Here is a 15,479-nt window from a genome sequence, read left to right on the forward strand (position 1 = left end):
AGGCGGAAGCGGCCGGGTGGCCACTGGCTCAGCACCATGGCGGCCGCGACCGCCTCCCCGGCTCTGAAGCGGCTGGATCTGCGCGATCCCAACGCACTCTTCGAGACGCATGGAGCGGAGGAAATCCGCGGGCTGGAGCGCCAGGTTCGAGCCGAGATCGAGCACAAGAAGGAGGAGCTGCGTCAGATGGTGGGCGAGCGCTACCGCGACCTGATCGAGGCGGCCGACACCATCGGCCAGATGCGCCGCTGCGCCGAGGGGCTGGTGGACGCCGTGCGGGCCACCGATCAATACTGCGCTCGCCTCCGCCAAGCCGGCTCCGCGGCGCCCCGGCTCCCGCGGGCCCCGCAGGTCAGTCCGGGACCCGAACCCGCCACGTCCCGCCGCCCTCGGCGTCCGGCGGATCCCACCCCTCACCTTCCGCCGGAGGAGCCCGCCCCTCGCGCAGGTCCGGACTCCGGGGAGGCGTCTGCTGGCCTTGCTCAGGACGCTGGTCTGCTCCCGAAAAGGCGACCGGCCTTTTGCTTCAGGAGCCTTCCCGGACTTCCGGACGATTCCCTCGCGTCCCTCAGGTTCCCGGTGCTCTCCTTCCCTTTCAACTGAAAACGCCAGGGGTCTCTCGACAGTCAAGGAACAGATTCTTCCAGTTTGCTCACACCTTCCCATCAAGTCATTCATTCCTCATCCCACCCGGTACCCGAGCCTGGAGGATTGAGGGAGGGCATCCTCAGCAGTCAGGCCCTCCCCCTTGTAATAGGCGAACAATTTCATTTTAGGCAACGAAGCTGGTCTAGAAAATTCAGGGCATCCTGTCTTCCGTTCCCTGAAACATTAAAGACCTGATGCAGAATGGTGGGGTGGGAAGCGCATCCTAAGCGTGGCCATTGGCCTAGGCGTGAACAGAGAACATATAGCGTAAATATTTTTAAGCTGGGAGAACTTCAGATGAAGAAACAGCAAAAACACAATCCAACTCTCATTCAGAGCTAGCTTTCTCGTGCTACTTGGGTTTTAGAAAAATCCAAACCAAAAAAACTGGGCAAGTATAATGAAAATGGGCATAGAAGGTTGGAAACACATTGGTCCTTATCACTCCCTAGTCTATGCATTAAGTACAGCCCCCTTCAGAGAACCAGACTTCGTTGGCTAATTTCCTCATGCCTTTAATCCCGGCACTTGGGAGGCAGAGTCAGGGGGATCTCTGTGAGTTCGAGGCCAGCCTGGTCTGCAAGAACTAGTTCCGGGACAGGCTCCAAAGCTACACAGAGAAACCCTGTCTCGAAAAACCAAAAAAATAAAAATAAAACAAAAGCCCCCAAAACTTTAACTATATAAACCTAGTTTTTAAAATGTATTGATTTTCATAGTTATGGCTGTTGCATTTCTAGGGCAGCCCCACAAATTCCTTCCCCATTCAGATCACAAAAAGAAGCCTCCCAAATCCTTTTCCTGCAGCTTACATTCTAACCAAAGAAATAAATCCATGAGAAGTTCAGTTTATTTAATGGAAATAACTTAGAATAACAGTAGAAAATACTTCAGCATGAAAGTGATTAATCACCAAAATTGTGTCCGTCTAACATAACAGTTGTGGAGGAAGTGCTTTAGGTGTGGGTCCTCCTCAGTGAGGACGACTAAGGTTTGGGAGATTGTCTCCGGCCAGCTAGGCTGTTAACAAAATATTCGACACTGTGTGGTTCATAAAGAATAGAAATTAATTTTCCCACGGCATTGGGTCCTGGGACGTCCAAGATCAAACTGTTAGCATTTGATGTCTGAAGACCTGCTTGCCTCTCATGGCGGATAGGGAGGAGCACACAAGAGCCAAAGTTAATCCACCCGCCCCGCCCCCAACACACACACACACATACACAGCATTAACGAAGACAGATTCATGAGGTAAGAGGGAAGACTGAGAGGCCTGAAGCCTGGGCCAGATGAACAGTGAGCACAGAAATCTTTGGTGCCCTCAAAGAGGGAGGAGAGAAAGTAGGAAGGCTGGACATCAGACAAAGGAGGAACTTGTATAAAGGGCTTCTGCCACCAATAACTAGATGGGGAGATGTTGGCCTGCATCAGACCCCACTGCCCCATGGCTGAGTGGTACTAAGTCTAGCTTAATGAAACTTGATTTAAAAAAGACAGGTTTTCTCTGTTAAACCCTGGCTGTCCTAGAACGCGCTGTGTTGACCAGGCTGGCTTTGAACTCACAGAGATCCACCTACCTCTGCCTCCTGAGTGCTGAGATTAAAGGTGTGCACTACTACATCTGGCAAAAGCTTCAAACCTTAAAGTATCCCCCGACTTCTCCCCAAGCCCGTATAAATGGAGCCATGCTTTTGTTCGCTCTCCTTCTGCCCTCCAGGCGCAGCCACCATCCGAGAAATTCTACAGCGTGGCTGCCCAGATCAAGCTGCTGTTCGAGATCCCCGAGAAGATCTGGAGCTCCATGGAAGCCTCTCAGCATCTCCAGGCCACACAGCTCTACCTGCTCTGCTGCCACCTGCACAGCCTGCTCCAGCTCGACTCCTCTAGCTCCAGATACAGCCCCATCCTCTCGAGATTCCCCATTCTCATCCGGCAGGTGGCAGCAGCCAGCCACTTCCGGTAAGTGAAAGCATCCTGGCTCTAAGGATGTCTGGACCTCACTTAATCCCTACTGTGTCCCGGAGTCCCTCTTCTTTCTCACCTAGTTTGGAGTGAGATACTTCACCCCAAATGTTAGCCATTCCTTGTTGATCTTTGTGGGTCTTCCTAGGTCAACTATTTTGCATGAAAGCAAGATGCTGCTCAGATGCCAGAATGTGTCAGAGCAGGCTGTGGCCGAGGCCCTCTGCTCTGTAATGCTTCTGGAGGAGAGTTCTCCCCGCCAAGCCCTCACAGACTTCCTGATGGCCAGAAAAGCGACTATTCAGAAACTCCTGAACCAGCCTCACCACGGTGGGTATGCTTTCCTCTAAAATGTAATTCTCTAACGGGATGGAGTGGGCGTGTATCGAGACGTGTCCTGTGTCCAGCCTCAGTAAAGGGAAAGTTTAAGAGAGGGTGACTTCTTCTTCCAGGTGCTAGCATCAAGGCCCAGATTTGCTCTTTGGTGGAGCTGCTGGCTACCACTCTGAACCAAGCCTATGCCCTTTTCTACACTCTACCGGAAGGCGTGCTGCCCGACCCATCCCTGCCCTGTGGCTTGCTCTTCTCCACCCTGGAGACAATCACAAGCCAGCATCCCACAGGTGAGCTCAGCACCTTTCTCCTCATTCGGTCAGCTGATCTGCCCCATGTCCCAGCTCCTATGCCAGGTTCTGGGGGATAAATCAGTGAACTGGGAAGATTCCGTCTCCTGCCCTGTGAACATCGTAGTTGAGTTGTAAAAGCAGATGCTGAATCTTCAGCGGTGCAGGGTGCTGCTTGATGCCAAGCATAGTCATTGCTGTAAATGCAAAGTACCGGTTGCCTAGCAACGCTGAAGAGATCTTCTCAAGGCCAAAGAGGACTTCCCTGGGGAAGTGAGGTTAAACTGAAACCGGGAAGTGGCAGGCCTATTACTTGGCATCACACACGAGACAGAGGCAGGAGGATCTCTTTGAGTTCAAGGCCAGCCTGGTCTACAGAGTGAGTTCCAGGACAGCCTGAGCTACACAGAGAGACCCTGCCCCTAGCTACTCGGTGCCATGTGCCTGTATCCCTAGATACTCAGAAATCTTAGGCAGAAAGACCACTAGGGCTTTGGAGACCAGTCTGAGTGACATGGCAAGATCCCATCTGCGCACACGTGCTCATACACACACACACACACACACACGACTGTACAGCATTCTTTCATTCCTTCCATTTTTTGCCCTCCTTTCTCTCCTGGCTGTTCTATTCTTCTCAACCAGCAGAATGGCAGAGTGTGGGGAAGCTGCCACACACAATGAAGGCCCGATATTTCCTATTCTTCCTTTATCTAACCTTTATCCAGACTGCCCCACAAGGGCAGTGGGCTAGGATTTCCCTGCTGGTTGTTTAGTTCTTAATATGTTGTTCAAAGCACAGCCTGGATTCTTCTCCCTTGGCTTTTCTCCAGGAAAGGGCATCGGTGTCCTGCAAGGGGAGATGCGGCTGTGCAGCTGGTTCAGATACCTGCCAGCCTCCATTATGGAGTTCCAGCCAGAGCTACGGACGCTCGCTCATCCCATCAGCCAGGAGTACCTGAAGGACACGCTGCAGAAATGGATCGACATGTAAGCAGTCAGAGAGCATCCCCGAGGCTTGACCTGCATGCAGCCTCTGATGTGGCCACACTTGGGAGGCATGCGCTGAGACTCTCAGTCACCTGGGTGACGTGGCACATGTCAGCCACCCACTCGGGGTGCACTGCTCCCCTTGTACCCTCTTAGTATCTGTGTGGGAGAATCAGAAAGCTATTTTTTTCGTGGGTTAGAGAAATAGCTCAGCAGTCTAGAGCGCTTGCTGTTCTTCCAGAAGACGTGGACCCAGTTCCCAGGGCCTACATCGATCTTTGTAACTCCAGCTCCAAGGGGATCTGCTGCCTCTGACCTCTGGGGGTACCTGCACAAGCACACAAGTACACATCATTAAAAATAAAATCTCTGCCAGACAGTGATGGCGCACGCCTTTAATCCCAGCACTTGGGAGGCAGAGGGATCCCTGAGTTTGAGGCCAGCCTGGACTACACAATGAGTTTCAGAACAGCCATGGCTACACAGAGAAATCCTGTCTCTAATAATAATAATAATAATATCTTTAAAATTATCTTTCTGAAACAGTAAGTAAAAGCTTTTCTCCTTATGTTTGAGTTATGTCTACTCTGAGCTTTTGTTTAATGTGCTGGTTCTGAAGCCATGCCATGGAGCTCTAGATAAAACGTGGCCTGCTAAGGGCTGCAGAACCCCTGCTTCCGTCCAGTTAGAAATGTGCTGATGGACTCGGCCAGAGGCTTCAAATGAAGCTCTAAGAATTTTTCTTAATGAAATAAAAACCACAAATCAAGGCTAGGTATGCTAGTGTACACCTTCAATCCCAGTGCGTAGGAAACAGGCCTGTCTACATAGCAAGTTCCAGGCCAGCCAGTTTATAGTGTGTGTATATACACATACATACACACACACACACACACACACACACACACACACACATACACATACATGCAGAAGTCAGGAATCTAGTGGAGCCCAAGGAAGTGGTCTTGTTACAGGTGCAGTGAAGACATTAAGAATGGGATCACCAACCTGCTTATGTACGTGAAGAGCATGAAAGGTCTCGCAGGGATCAGAGATGCCGTGTGGGACTTGCTCACCAACGAGTCTGCCAGCCACAGCTGGGAGGTGGTGTGTCAGCGACTTCTGGAGAAGCCGCTCCTGTTCTGGGAGGACCTGATGCAGCAGCTCTTCTTAGATCGGTTACAGGTGCGGTAAGCATCACGTGGACCGCCTGATGCCCACGCCTAGCGTGCCCTTTTGTCCACGGTGAAAATGCCCTCGTGTACTGGATGCTCTCTTTCCCTGTTTCCTACCACATCTAAATTTTCTAAAAGCTAAGAGAATTAGCAGGTCCCTGTCAGATGCCCCTCCATGATGCTTTGTCCTCTGCCACACAGTGCTGACAGCGTTAGCCCTTTTTCTCATCGCTGTGAAATACCTTGGGGAGCCATGTATTTTAGCTCAGAGTTTTGAGAGTTCAGTACATGGTCACTTGGCTGGTTTGGGCCCGTAGTGAGGCAGAACATGTGACCAGAGCATGTTAGAGCCTCTGTAGTGAGGCAGAACACGTGACCAGAGCATGTTAGAGCCTCTGTAGTGAGGCAGAACATGTGACCAGAGCATGCAGCAGAATCTTTTTACCTTGTGGCAAACAGGAAGCAGATGGGATGGGAGGGACAACAGCACAGATCCTGAGGAGACACCGGTGGCCTTGCTTCCATTAAACCCACTCCTAAAGTAGCCACAACCTCCCAGAGTGCCACAAAGGTAGAGCAAGCCGTTAACCCCTGAGCCTGCGTGGCATTTCACACTCAGGCGCCAATACTCACTCTGAGTGTGGTCAAGAACGTTCCAGATGCTGCCATAAATTGCCATTTCAGCTCGTTTGGAAAGTTCCATGAAGTAATGACCGAAACTCTGCTCTCCTCTTTAGACCCTGACCAGAGAAGGTTTTGAATCCATCTCCAGCAGCTCCAAAGAGCTTCTGGTCTCAGCTTTGCAGGACCTGGAGAGCAGCAACTCCACATCGAATAAGCACGTCCACTTTGAGCAGAACATGTCTCTCTTCCTCTGGTCTGAGAGTCCCAGCGACCTGCCTTCTGATGCTGCCTGGGTCAGCGTGGCAAACCGGCCTCAGTTTGCCAATAGTGGCCTCTCCATGAAAGCCCAAGCGGTCAGCCCTGGGGTCCAGAGCTTCTGTTCTGCCCTGGATTCTAAGCTGAAGATTAAACTGGACGACCTCCTGGCCTACCTTCCCTCCGGTGACACACCACTGCCCAAGGACCCCTCTCCCGTGCACCAGGCTAAGAACTCTGCCTTTGACAGACATGCAGATGCCGGGACTGTGCAGGACATGCTGCGGACTCAGTCCGCGGCCTGCATCAAGTACATCGTGGACTGCATCCAGGCAGAGCTGCAGACCATTGAAGAAGTCACACGCGATCAGAAGGATATCCTTCATGGCAGCAAACTGCATGCAGTCCTCTTCATGGCCAGACTCTGCCAGTCCCTGGGAGAACTGTGCCCTCACCTGAAGCAATGTATTGTGGGAAAGTGTGGGGGCTTGGAAAAACCTGCAAGAGAGGCCAGGGCTCTGAAACAGCAGGGAAAGGAGAAAGCTCAGGAGGTGCTCCCCGTGCAGGCCCAGTGGCAGGAAGTGAAGGAAGTCCTGCTCCAACAGAGCGTCGTGGCCTACCGGGTCTGGAGCTCAGCGCTTGTGAAAGTGAGTGACAGGGCGTGATGGGACTTCTTAGGGCCTTACTCCAGTCTGGCCATCCTCAGTCCTGCTGACATATTCATAGCTAATGCTTATTCATAGCTGCCGTAACCTGCGCCAGGCAGCTCCTGTGTAAACTTCTGATCCTCACCCTAGACTTTATGACATGTTTCCCTCTTACCAACCTGGACAGGGAATCCTGCTTCCTGCTTGTGTGTCAATACCACAGCCCTCTGTGGTCTCCATCCAGGCGACACCTGGCATTACTAAGGTGGCTAGCAACTGCATCCTCCCACTGGGTGTTGACTTGCCAGGGGAATGGGGCTAGCTGTTTGCCACCCACATACTGGCCATTTTAAACCAAAGCTGCGAGGGCCCCGAGGAACTGATGGTCTGTTCTCTTCTTATCACCAGTTCCTGATCTGTGGCTTCACTCAGTCATTGCTTTTAAGTGACGCTGGCTCCATCCTGGCCACTGCCACCAACTGGGATGAACTAGAAATTCAAGAGGAGACCGAGTCTGGCAGCAGTGTCACGTCCAAGATACGCCTCCCTACGCAAGTGAGTTTGTCCCACTGTCACGGGTGCCTGGGCCGCAGAAGGGGACAAACTGCTCTGGGGGAGCGGGGTGGTTTGAGAAAGCCATTTCCATGTGTGCCTTCCGAGGACCAGCTGAGCGCTCGCTCAGTGGGCAGATGCTTGATTGAAGAGGTCAAGGTATCCTAAGTGAGGACCGCGTGGGGCTTGCTGAGTGCACTTAGCAACGTGTTCTTATCTTTCAGCCGTCCTGGTATGTACAGTCCTTCCTGTTTAGCTTGTGCCAGGAAGTTAATCGGGTTGGAGGCCATGCCTTGCCCAAGGTGACCCTGCAGGAGATGCTGAAGACCTGTGTGGCCCAAGTCACAGCTGCCTATGAGCAACTCACAGAGGAACAACAGATAACGGTAGATATCCAATGTTTTCCCAAACCAACAGACCTTTTTCTTGGATTTGGGCAGTTTGTATGAGGGGCACAGGATGGCATCATTGCCCAGCCCTGGCCCAGGTCCCATAAATATGCTTCATTGTGTTAGGAGAGGCATTCAGCTCCGCAGGTTGACTCTGTCACCCTGAAGTCAGGACTGGTGGACAGCATGGTAAAAGCTTTCACAGTGAAAACAGCTAAGCTCCGGCACCAGTGCCACCATTTGCTCATGCATGCTCTGGGCAAGCCTTTAAACCCTTGATGTACGCAGGATCAGATAGCAGTAGATAGGCTGCCCAGCTGGGAGTGGCTTCCACACACAGGAGATACACCCATCCCTTCCACGCTGGCTGCTGAGTGAGATGCAAGATGGAGGAACCTTTGGCACCAGAGGTTCTTTTTAGGATGGGAGGAGGCCCTAGTCTCTTGGCCACCATTACACCTGTGTCTTTGATCCTTGACTTGTCCTATTTCATTGGGAACATTTAAAGGCGGGGCCATCCTGACTTAGAAGTCTTCCCTTCTGGGCCTCAGAGCTCATATACATCTCCAGGCAAGAAACCTTGCCCCTTTGATAGCCACCTTCAGCCCAGAGCCTGACTTTAAGGGCTGGGTCTCTGGGATTTTAAGACCAGGGTTCTATACTGAACCTGTGGGTGTCAGTGGCACCTTCTGAAACTGTACCAAGCTGTAATACAAGCAGAACCTGCAGCTGCTCTGAGACCCATGTAAGCAATCACCCCCTCACCAGCCAGCCTTCACTTGCAGAAAGAAGGGACATTTCCAGTGACCCAGAATCGAGCCCTGCAGCTCCTCTATGACCTGCGCTACCTCAACATCGTTCTGACCAGCAAGGGGGAAGAAGTGAAGAGTGGCCGGAGCAAGCCAGACTCCAGGTGACTATTCCTTCTAGACGCCTCCAAGGCAGCCTCTTTCTGATGTAATTAATGGACAGTATACTTAGAAGGCTTCCTCTTGGGGTTTTCCCAACTTACAGTGGCAGGAGAGTGCAGCGTTCAGTTGAAACCACACTTCAGGTCCAGGATTTAGAGCTTTGTCTGCGCCAGCAATAAACTATGTCTTGCACTGTGTAGAATATCTAAAAGCTGCCAGGCAATGGTGGTACACATCTTTAATCCCAGCACTTGAAGGCAGAGACAGGCGGTTCTGAGTTTGAGGCCAGCATGGTCTACAGAGCAAATTCCAGGACAGCCAGGGCTACAAGCAGACAAACCCTGTCTTGGTAGTGGTGTCCATGAGCTGAGCAGTTGGGCAGCCCTGAGGCCACACCACAGGGAAACATCCCCCATTGTGTGTCCTGTACTACTTAGCTATGGTGGGGCACAATCTCACAATAGTCTGTATGCTGGTGTTCAACAGCCTAAGCTGAGGCCCCTTTCCTGAGGTACTCCCAAAGAAAGCCTGCCACATCCTGCACATTGTTTAGTTTCTCTTACAGTGAGTCACTGTGTAACAGGTGGGTTACGTAATGCTTGCTGAATAAATTTCACAGCCAAGTGAAGCAGGCAGAACCTGTTTGGTAAGTGGAAGACACATAACTTAGGCATCATGTCTGGCTGATTGTCCTAAGGACACTATGCAACTCTGCTGGACAATGCCCACCTCTGGGGTTTCTATCGTAGTAAGAACTGCCAGGTCGTTTTCTGTCCTGAAGTGTGTGGAAAGTAAAGTCTCTGACTCTTCGCAGACTTGAGAAAGTGACCGACAGGCTAGAGGCCCTCATCGACCCTTTTGACCTGGATGTTTTCACACCGCATCTCAACAGCAACCTTAATCGCCTAGTACAGCGGACTTCTGTAAGTTGGGTCACAGCCATGCTAGTGTGACTAGTGAGGAGAGTGGGTGCATTTGGTTCAAATCACTAAGCAAGTCTGCCCCAGTCCTTCGGGCACAGGGGTGAGATCTTCAATAGCAATGCTGGAGGTAAGGGTTAGTTTATTTATACAGCCTCACAAAAAGAAATACATGGGTGCCGGGCTCAGTGTGTAAGGTGTGCACCACCAACACCAAGTTCAGTCCCTGGGACCCAGATGTGAGAAGAAAACTGATTCCAGAAAGTTGTCTTCTGACCTCAGGCGTGCTTGTGGACATGGACGGCTGTTCGCATACACAATAAATGTTTTAGAAGTGAACTCCATGGCTTTGAAGAGTCTCACCCTTGGCAGATTAAGGAATAATTCTGAAAAATTAGCACTTAAAAGTACTCTCCCAAACGATGGCTAGACAGGGAAGCCACTGTCTCTTGGGGTGAGTCACTAGGCCCCCTCCCTTTCTGACCTGCAGGTTCTATTTGGATTGGTTACTGGTACAGAGAAACAGTTTGCCTCCCGGAGCAGCACATTCAACTCCCAGGAACCCCATAACATCCTGCCACTGGCCTCCAGTCAGATCAGGTGAGTAGCTCGAGAGGCTCTGCGGGCCGCGGCTGACTGTTCACCGCATGAAATCGTCTTTCTTCTTTGAGGTTTGGGCTGCTTCCCCTGAGCATGACAAGCACGAGAAAGGCAAAAACAACCGGCAGAGGCGTCGAAACACAAACCCAGGTTAGTGCCAAGAAGAGGCTCTCCTGGTTCTTCCAACCCCCTCCTCCACTCAGGAGCCAACCCCCCACCAGCTCTTTTAGAAATAACCAATTAGGCACCATATGGCAATGCACTAAGGCTGCTTTTTAATGGCGGCGCAAGAACACAAGGTTTCACTAGCTTGAGCTCATAGAAGGATGCCCACTGGCTCGAGCCCATGAAGAACACACAGCACAGAACAGAGGTGGTTTCTTGCATGTTGGAGGGTAGGGAGAGTGACTGGTGACGGGCTCCAGCACTGCCATCAGAGCATGGGGAGCAAACCCTTGTCTTGCAGATGGTCCCATCTGTGACTTTAGCTGGGTGGGAAACAGGAAGTGGGCTTTCTTGAGCATTGTTTTATTAATACATGTTTTGTTTTGGTAGGACGCCATCCATTAAGCCTGCCGGAGCCCTCCTGGGTATTTCTGGATTGTGTTGTGTACATGTGTGCTTGACAGCTTTTCTTAGAGCACCGTTTGCCTGTTTGTTAGATAGAACTCCAGAAAAGTCTCCTTTCCCACATTCCCTGCCAGCAAACCCAGTAAGATTTGCGTCCTCAACAAACACAGGGTTTTAAAATCTGGAAGACAGTCCTAAAAGAAAGCAACTTTCTTTCTGACCTCCAGGCTTCATAACACTAGTTCCTATGTCACACAGCTGGCCTCCATGCTGTGGCCCTCAGAGCAGCAGCGCATGGGCCGTCTTCAGACTGTAGCTGTCTCAGTCTAGCCTGCTCTGGTCCAGCAGCTCCCTCGGGCCCTTCTTACTAGAGCCATCCCTGCTCCTCAGTGCTGCTGCCTGTGTCGTGTGGCCTGAGTGGGGTGCAGTGGAGGGGGAGCTGGCAGGAGGCTTAAGGCACTTCCTCTTCATCTAATGGCAGGTTGGCCCCCCAGCACTCTCCAGAGCAGGTGACCCGACACATCCTGGCTCCTTGTTCAGACAGCTCGCCAGCGAGGAAGACGACTCACCTGCATCTTCCTTATTCAAGCTTGCCTGGCTCTCTAGTATGACAAAGTAGCGTGGAAACAATGCCCAGGCTCTAAATAAAAATACTTCTGCATCGCTTTCCCAGAGGTGCCTCTGCTTGTGTTTCTACACTGCCCCAATCTTCCCGGTTCTGATGATGGAATGTGGCCCCCTAGCAGGCAGGGGTGCTGTCAAGCATGAGTTAAATCCTCTCTTTAGCTAGCAGGCAGCTTGTGCTTCATCAGCACCAACCACTGCCTTGGCTATGGGCACTGCTCGAGGTTAGCAGTTAAGCTGTTAATACGCAAATTTATAAGACAGTTACTAGGTATTTCTTAGACTGCGGGGTTCTTTGTACCATCTGCAGTGAAGACTAGAAGAAAACAGGTATTGAAGTGACATTCTCCCTGGGAATACGAATGTGGAACAGACACAACCAGGCAGGGAAAGTGCTTGGCCTCATGGTCTTCAGGGTAGGCGGCTGTTCCCTTCCAGGGAGGGCTTTCCATGGACACCTACATACTAAGAGGTAGTATGGCAGTTAGCATCAGTGCAAGACTGAGTCAAACTTCCTATATTTGGAGAGAAAACTTAACGGGTTTTTTTTTCCTATGGAAACTAGATATTCTTTACTAGTTTATTGAGCTAAAAAAAAAAAACAAAAACTGAAGATCCCACATTTTTAAGAGGCTCTTACATACAGTAAATGTCTAACTGACAGATGTGGAAATCAGTCAAAGACTTCCTCAAACACTGCCATGACATGGACTTGATGCCCTCTCTCAAAAGAATCCTATAAAAAATTGCTCCCAAGCCCCTCTGAAATCACAATAATGCAGCAAAACCCCACGTAAACAGCTGCCTGCTGACCCAATACTCAATATAGACTGAAAGCCAACAGGCATTTTTTTTTCCTGTGTGCAACTTTTAAAAACAAATCATTAAGTTGAAATATTCAATATGCACAGTGCTGTCCCTTCACAGAAGGCAAGAAACTGCCAGAGCATCATGTCAGAGGCCGGCCTCGGTGCTGTAGGCTGTGAAAATGGGCCTCCTTCAGGGTCTGATTGATATGGAAGTAAGGACCTTGGCACAGTGCAGACTGCTCGGGCAGCACCGGCTGGGGGGTGCTGGGGCAGGATCCAGGGATGATCTGGCTCAAGCTGCTCTCTGGCCCACTGGCCCTGTCCGGGCTGTTGATGCTGCTGTTGCTGCTGCTCCCACCGCTGTCGCTGCTCGAAGACTGAAAGAAAAAGAAAAGGCCAGGGTCATATCAGCCAGTCTTCCTGAAAAAAGACTTTACTTGGGCTTAAAATAAGACACCCTTTTAAGAGTCTTCTTTGTAATGGCTCAAGAAAATTCCACTGTGATTTTTCTTTAAATTAAAGGCAAATGCCTTTAATCCCAAAACTCAGGAGGCAGAGGCAGGTGGATCTCTGTGAGTTCAAGGCCAGCATGGTCTCCAGAGTGAGTTTCAGGACATCTAGGGATACACAGAGAAACTGTCTCCAAAAACAAAAGATCTATTGTGTGTGTGTTCAGCGCTTTCAGTCACTCATCTTTTGATGGACACCTCAGATGACTCCATCTTGCTGCTATGAAAAGAGCAATACACACAAATGCACAAGTGCTGCGTGGTGGGATGCCCAGAAAGTGGTCCTCTGGGTCGTACGGCAAGAAAAATGAAAGCATGATATTAAGCTCTCCCAGACTTTATGTGCAACTAGAGAGGGGTCATGAGAAGAAAAAAGATTTTAAGGATGTGGGATGGACAGTGTGATACAACCTATGAGACATGAAAGTGGGAAGGGGACTCCTCGGGTAACACAGGAGAAAAAATCCCCCAAAAAGTATATACTGAACCACCACAAAGAAACTGCTATTTCATGTACTCACAACACTGGGCTTCTCACACACAACTACCCTGTCAGGTAGGAAGTGCTGGGTCTAATACATGGACCTTGACTGCACGCCCTTCACCTACATCTTATTTCTTCACTTCTCTGTTTTAACCTCTCATTCAATCCACCACTTCCAATAAACAAAGGTTCTCAGCTTCCAGGAAGTATCAGCTACTTACTGGTACAGGGATAGAAAAGTCATGCCCTGTCCACAAAATGAACCACTGACACAGGTAACTGACAACCTGCACACAAAATAATGTCCTGTAACTACTTAAGTAGGATACAAAACACACTTAAAAATTAGCCTGTCCACCTTAGTGCCAACACACAATGTGTGCCTGAGTATGTGCCCCTGTGCCCTATCACAGCATGACCTAACATTTATTTATCTTTAAAAAAAAAGATTAATTTATCACATATACAATGTTCTGCATGCCAGAAGAGGGCATCAGATCTCATTATAGACGGTTGTGAGCCACCATGTGGTGGCTGGAGTTGAACTCAGGACCTCTGGAAGGGCAGGCAGCACTCTTAATCCCTAAGCCATCTCTCCAGCCCACATTTACTTATCTTAAAGAAGCTAATCAGAGGCTTTATCAGAGCAAGTCACTTGAAAAATGTCTGCCTTTCAACACTAGAATTAAAACTACCCTCTTTTATCTGGGAAGGAATCAAAACCTAAGGAAGGGGTACAAATTGAGCTGGTTTAGAATCTGGTTTGAAATTTGGCTCTTTGCTATATATATATATAAAACGTACGTTCCCTTGACAAAGGTATATTTGCTTTGAAATATGTTTACAGCTACGTAAAGTCTACACATGAAAGAAAAGACTAGAAAGAAAACAGACCAAAGTAGTTACTCTGTTAGAATGGGAGAATTACGGGGCTGGAGAAATGGCTCAATGGTTAGGAGTACTGGCTGCTCTTCCTCAGAACTTGAGTTCAATTCCCAGCAACCACATGACGGCTTACAACCATCTATAATGAGATCTAATGGCTTCTTTTGTCTGATGCCCTCTTCTGTCATGCAGGCATACATACAAATAGAGCACTCATATACATAAAATACATAAAACAAATCTTAAAAGAATGGGAGGATTATAGATACTTTTTCCCTTCTATCAATTTTTCTGTAGTTATATATTTCCATTAAAAATAGGATTTAAGATTTTATGTGTATGAATGTTTTGCTTGCATATATGTATGTGCACCATGTGCCCAAAGAATTTAGAAGATGTTGGCTCCCCTGAATCTGGAGTTAAATGGTTGCCAATTACCATATGGGTGCAGAGAATTGAACTCAGGTCTTCTGTAAGAACAGCCAGCATTGTTAACCACTGAGCATCTCTCCATCCCATAAAAACAGGGTTTATAAATGCTTCTAGATCTCTATTTTCAAAGTGATTACTCTATTTTCAAAGTGATTATTAAGTCCTAGCTCTAGGTACTAATATGCACACAGGTAACTCACCTGAAACAGTCAAAATGCACTGCTTAGAAGCATCGATTGATACACCTGACACTCACATTTGCCCACAGATGATTTAAGCTACTCAGCACAAGCACATACCCAGTGCTCACAACTAAAGCAGTATTCAATTTTCTTTTCCTTTTCATTGTTGTTGTCTATTTGTTTTTCGAAACAGGGCTCTGTAGCCCTGGATATCCTGGAACTCACCAGTAGATAAGACTGGCCTTGAACGTAGAGGTCTGCCTGCCTCTGCTTCCTGAGTGCTGGCCTTAAAAGCATGCACCATCACAGTCCTGCTGGAGTTACATAAGTCTTAAAGTCAATGCCAAAACAAAAAGCTTATTCTACAAAGGCCTGTCCCAAGCTACCTTAACAGGCTAGAATGGCTACCTACACTGAGGTCATGGATATTTAAGTAGGTCACTACCCTAGATCAGAAACCCATGGAGCAAAAAGTTCTGTTTCTTAGTCTGCTTTCTTTACTGTCTTTCATTACAGGCACTTTCTGAAAATCAAGGCAGAACCAGAGTTAAGTCTTTAGTGAGTCAAATTTGCATGTCAAGTTGCATGTATTTCAAACTGTATCAGCCAAAATTACACTGTTCAGAAAAGATGAAAGCTCATTAACAGGTCAAGGAGCTCTTTTTTAAAAAGTATGCTTCTAACTAGC

General features: G+C 49.2%; 3 protein-coding genes across 8 annotated transcripts in view; 1 reads left to right on the forward strand and 2 right to left on the reverse strand.

Moving 5' to 3' along the window:
- Positions 1–597, reverse strand: part of Slc39a11 (solute carrier family 39 member 11) — a 434,880-nt gene extending 434,283 nt beyond the window's left edge. For 2 of the 3 annotated variants that reach the window (XM_057776245.1, XM_057776240.1), the window contains exon 1: positions 418–596. The gene's annotated coding sequence lies outside the window, so the exon portion shown is untranslated. Of the gene's footprint in view, positions 1–417 lie in introns of all 3 variants that reach the window. The other variant, XM_057776243.1, reaches the window with a different exon arrangement.
- Positions 1–11,532, forward strand: Cog1 (component of oligomeric golgi complex 1). Of its 3 annotated transcripts, XM_057776235.1 has the most exons (15): positions 1–351; positions 2,366–2,607; positions 2,759–2,940; positions 3,063–3,233; positions 4,067–4,223; positions 5,198–5,408; positions 6,136–6,924; positions 7,333–7,479; positions 7,701–7,862; positions 8,651–8,778; positions 9,591–9,699; positions 10,187–10,296; positions 10,368–10,446; positions 10,852–10,886; positions 11,348–11,461. In XM_057776235.1, the coding sequence occupies exons 1-14, from the start codon at positions 37–39 to the stop codon at positions 10,864–10,866; spliced, it is 2,817 nt and encodes a 938-aa protein (XP_057632218.1). In that variant the 5' UTR covers positions 1–36; the 3' UTR covers positions 10,867–10,886; positions 11,348–11,461. The 3 variants fall into 3 exon arrangements, with proteins under 3 accessions (XP_057632218.1, XP_057632216.1, XP_057632217.1); XM_057776233.1 differs by lacking the exon at positions 10,852–10,886 and having other exon boundaries at positions 11,348–11,532; XM_057776234.1 differs by lacking the exon at positions 11,348–11,461 and having other exon boundaries at positions 10,852–10,985.
- The window catches only part of Fam104a (family with sequence similarity 104 member A), a 23,804-nt gene continuing 19,815 nt past the window's right edge, over positions 11,491–15,479 (reverse strand). The window contains exon 3 of one of the 2 annotated variants that reach the window (XM_057776247.1): positions 11,491–12,676. In XM_057776247.1, the coding sequence (XP_057632230.1) occupies positions 12,440–12,676 (237 nt within the window). In that variant the 3' untranslated portion in view covers positions 11,491–12,439. The remainder of the gene's footprint in view (positions 12,677–15,479) is intronic. The other variant, XM_057776248.1, reaches the window with a different exon arrangement.

The sequence above is a fragment of the Chionomys nivalis genome, chromosome 7 (assembly GCF_950005125.1).
Source record: "Chionomys nivalis chromosome 7, mChiNiv1.1, whole genome shotgun sequence".
NCBI lineage: Eukaryota > Metazoa > Chordata > Mammalia > Rodentia > Cricetidae > Chionomys > Chionomys nivalis.

Bases quoted from the DNA above. Each gene is read 5' to 3' on its own strand.
- Cog1 (XM_057776233.1), top strand. From the start codon at position 37: ATGGCGGCCGCGACCGCCTCCCCGGCTCTGAAGCGGCTGGATCTGCGC. The intron at 3,234-4,066 runs GTGAGCTCAGCA...GCTTTTCTCCAG, and splicing joins CACAAGCCAGCATCCCACAG to GAAAGGGCATCGGTGTCCTG. The intron at 9,700-10,186 runs GTAAGTTGGGTC...TCTGACCTGCAG, and splicing joins GCCTAGTACAGCGGACTTCT to GTTCTATTTGGATTGGTTAC.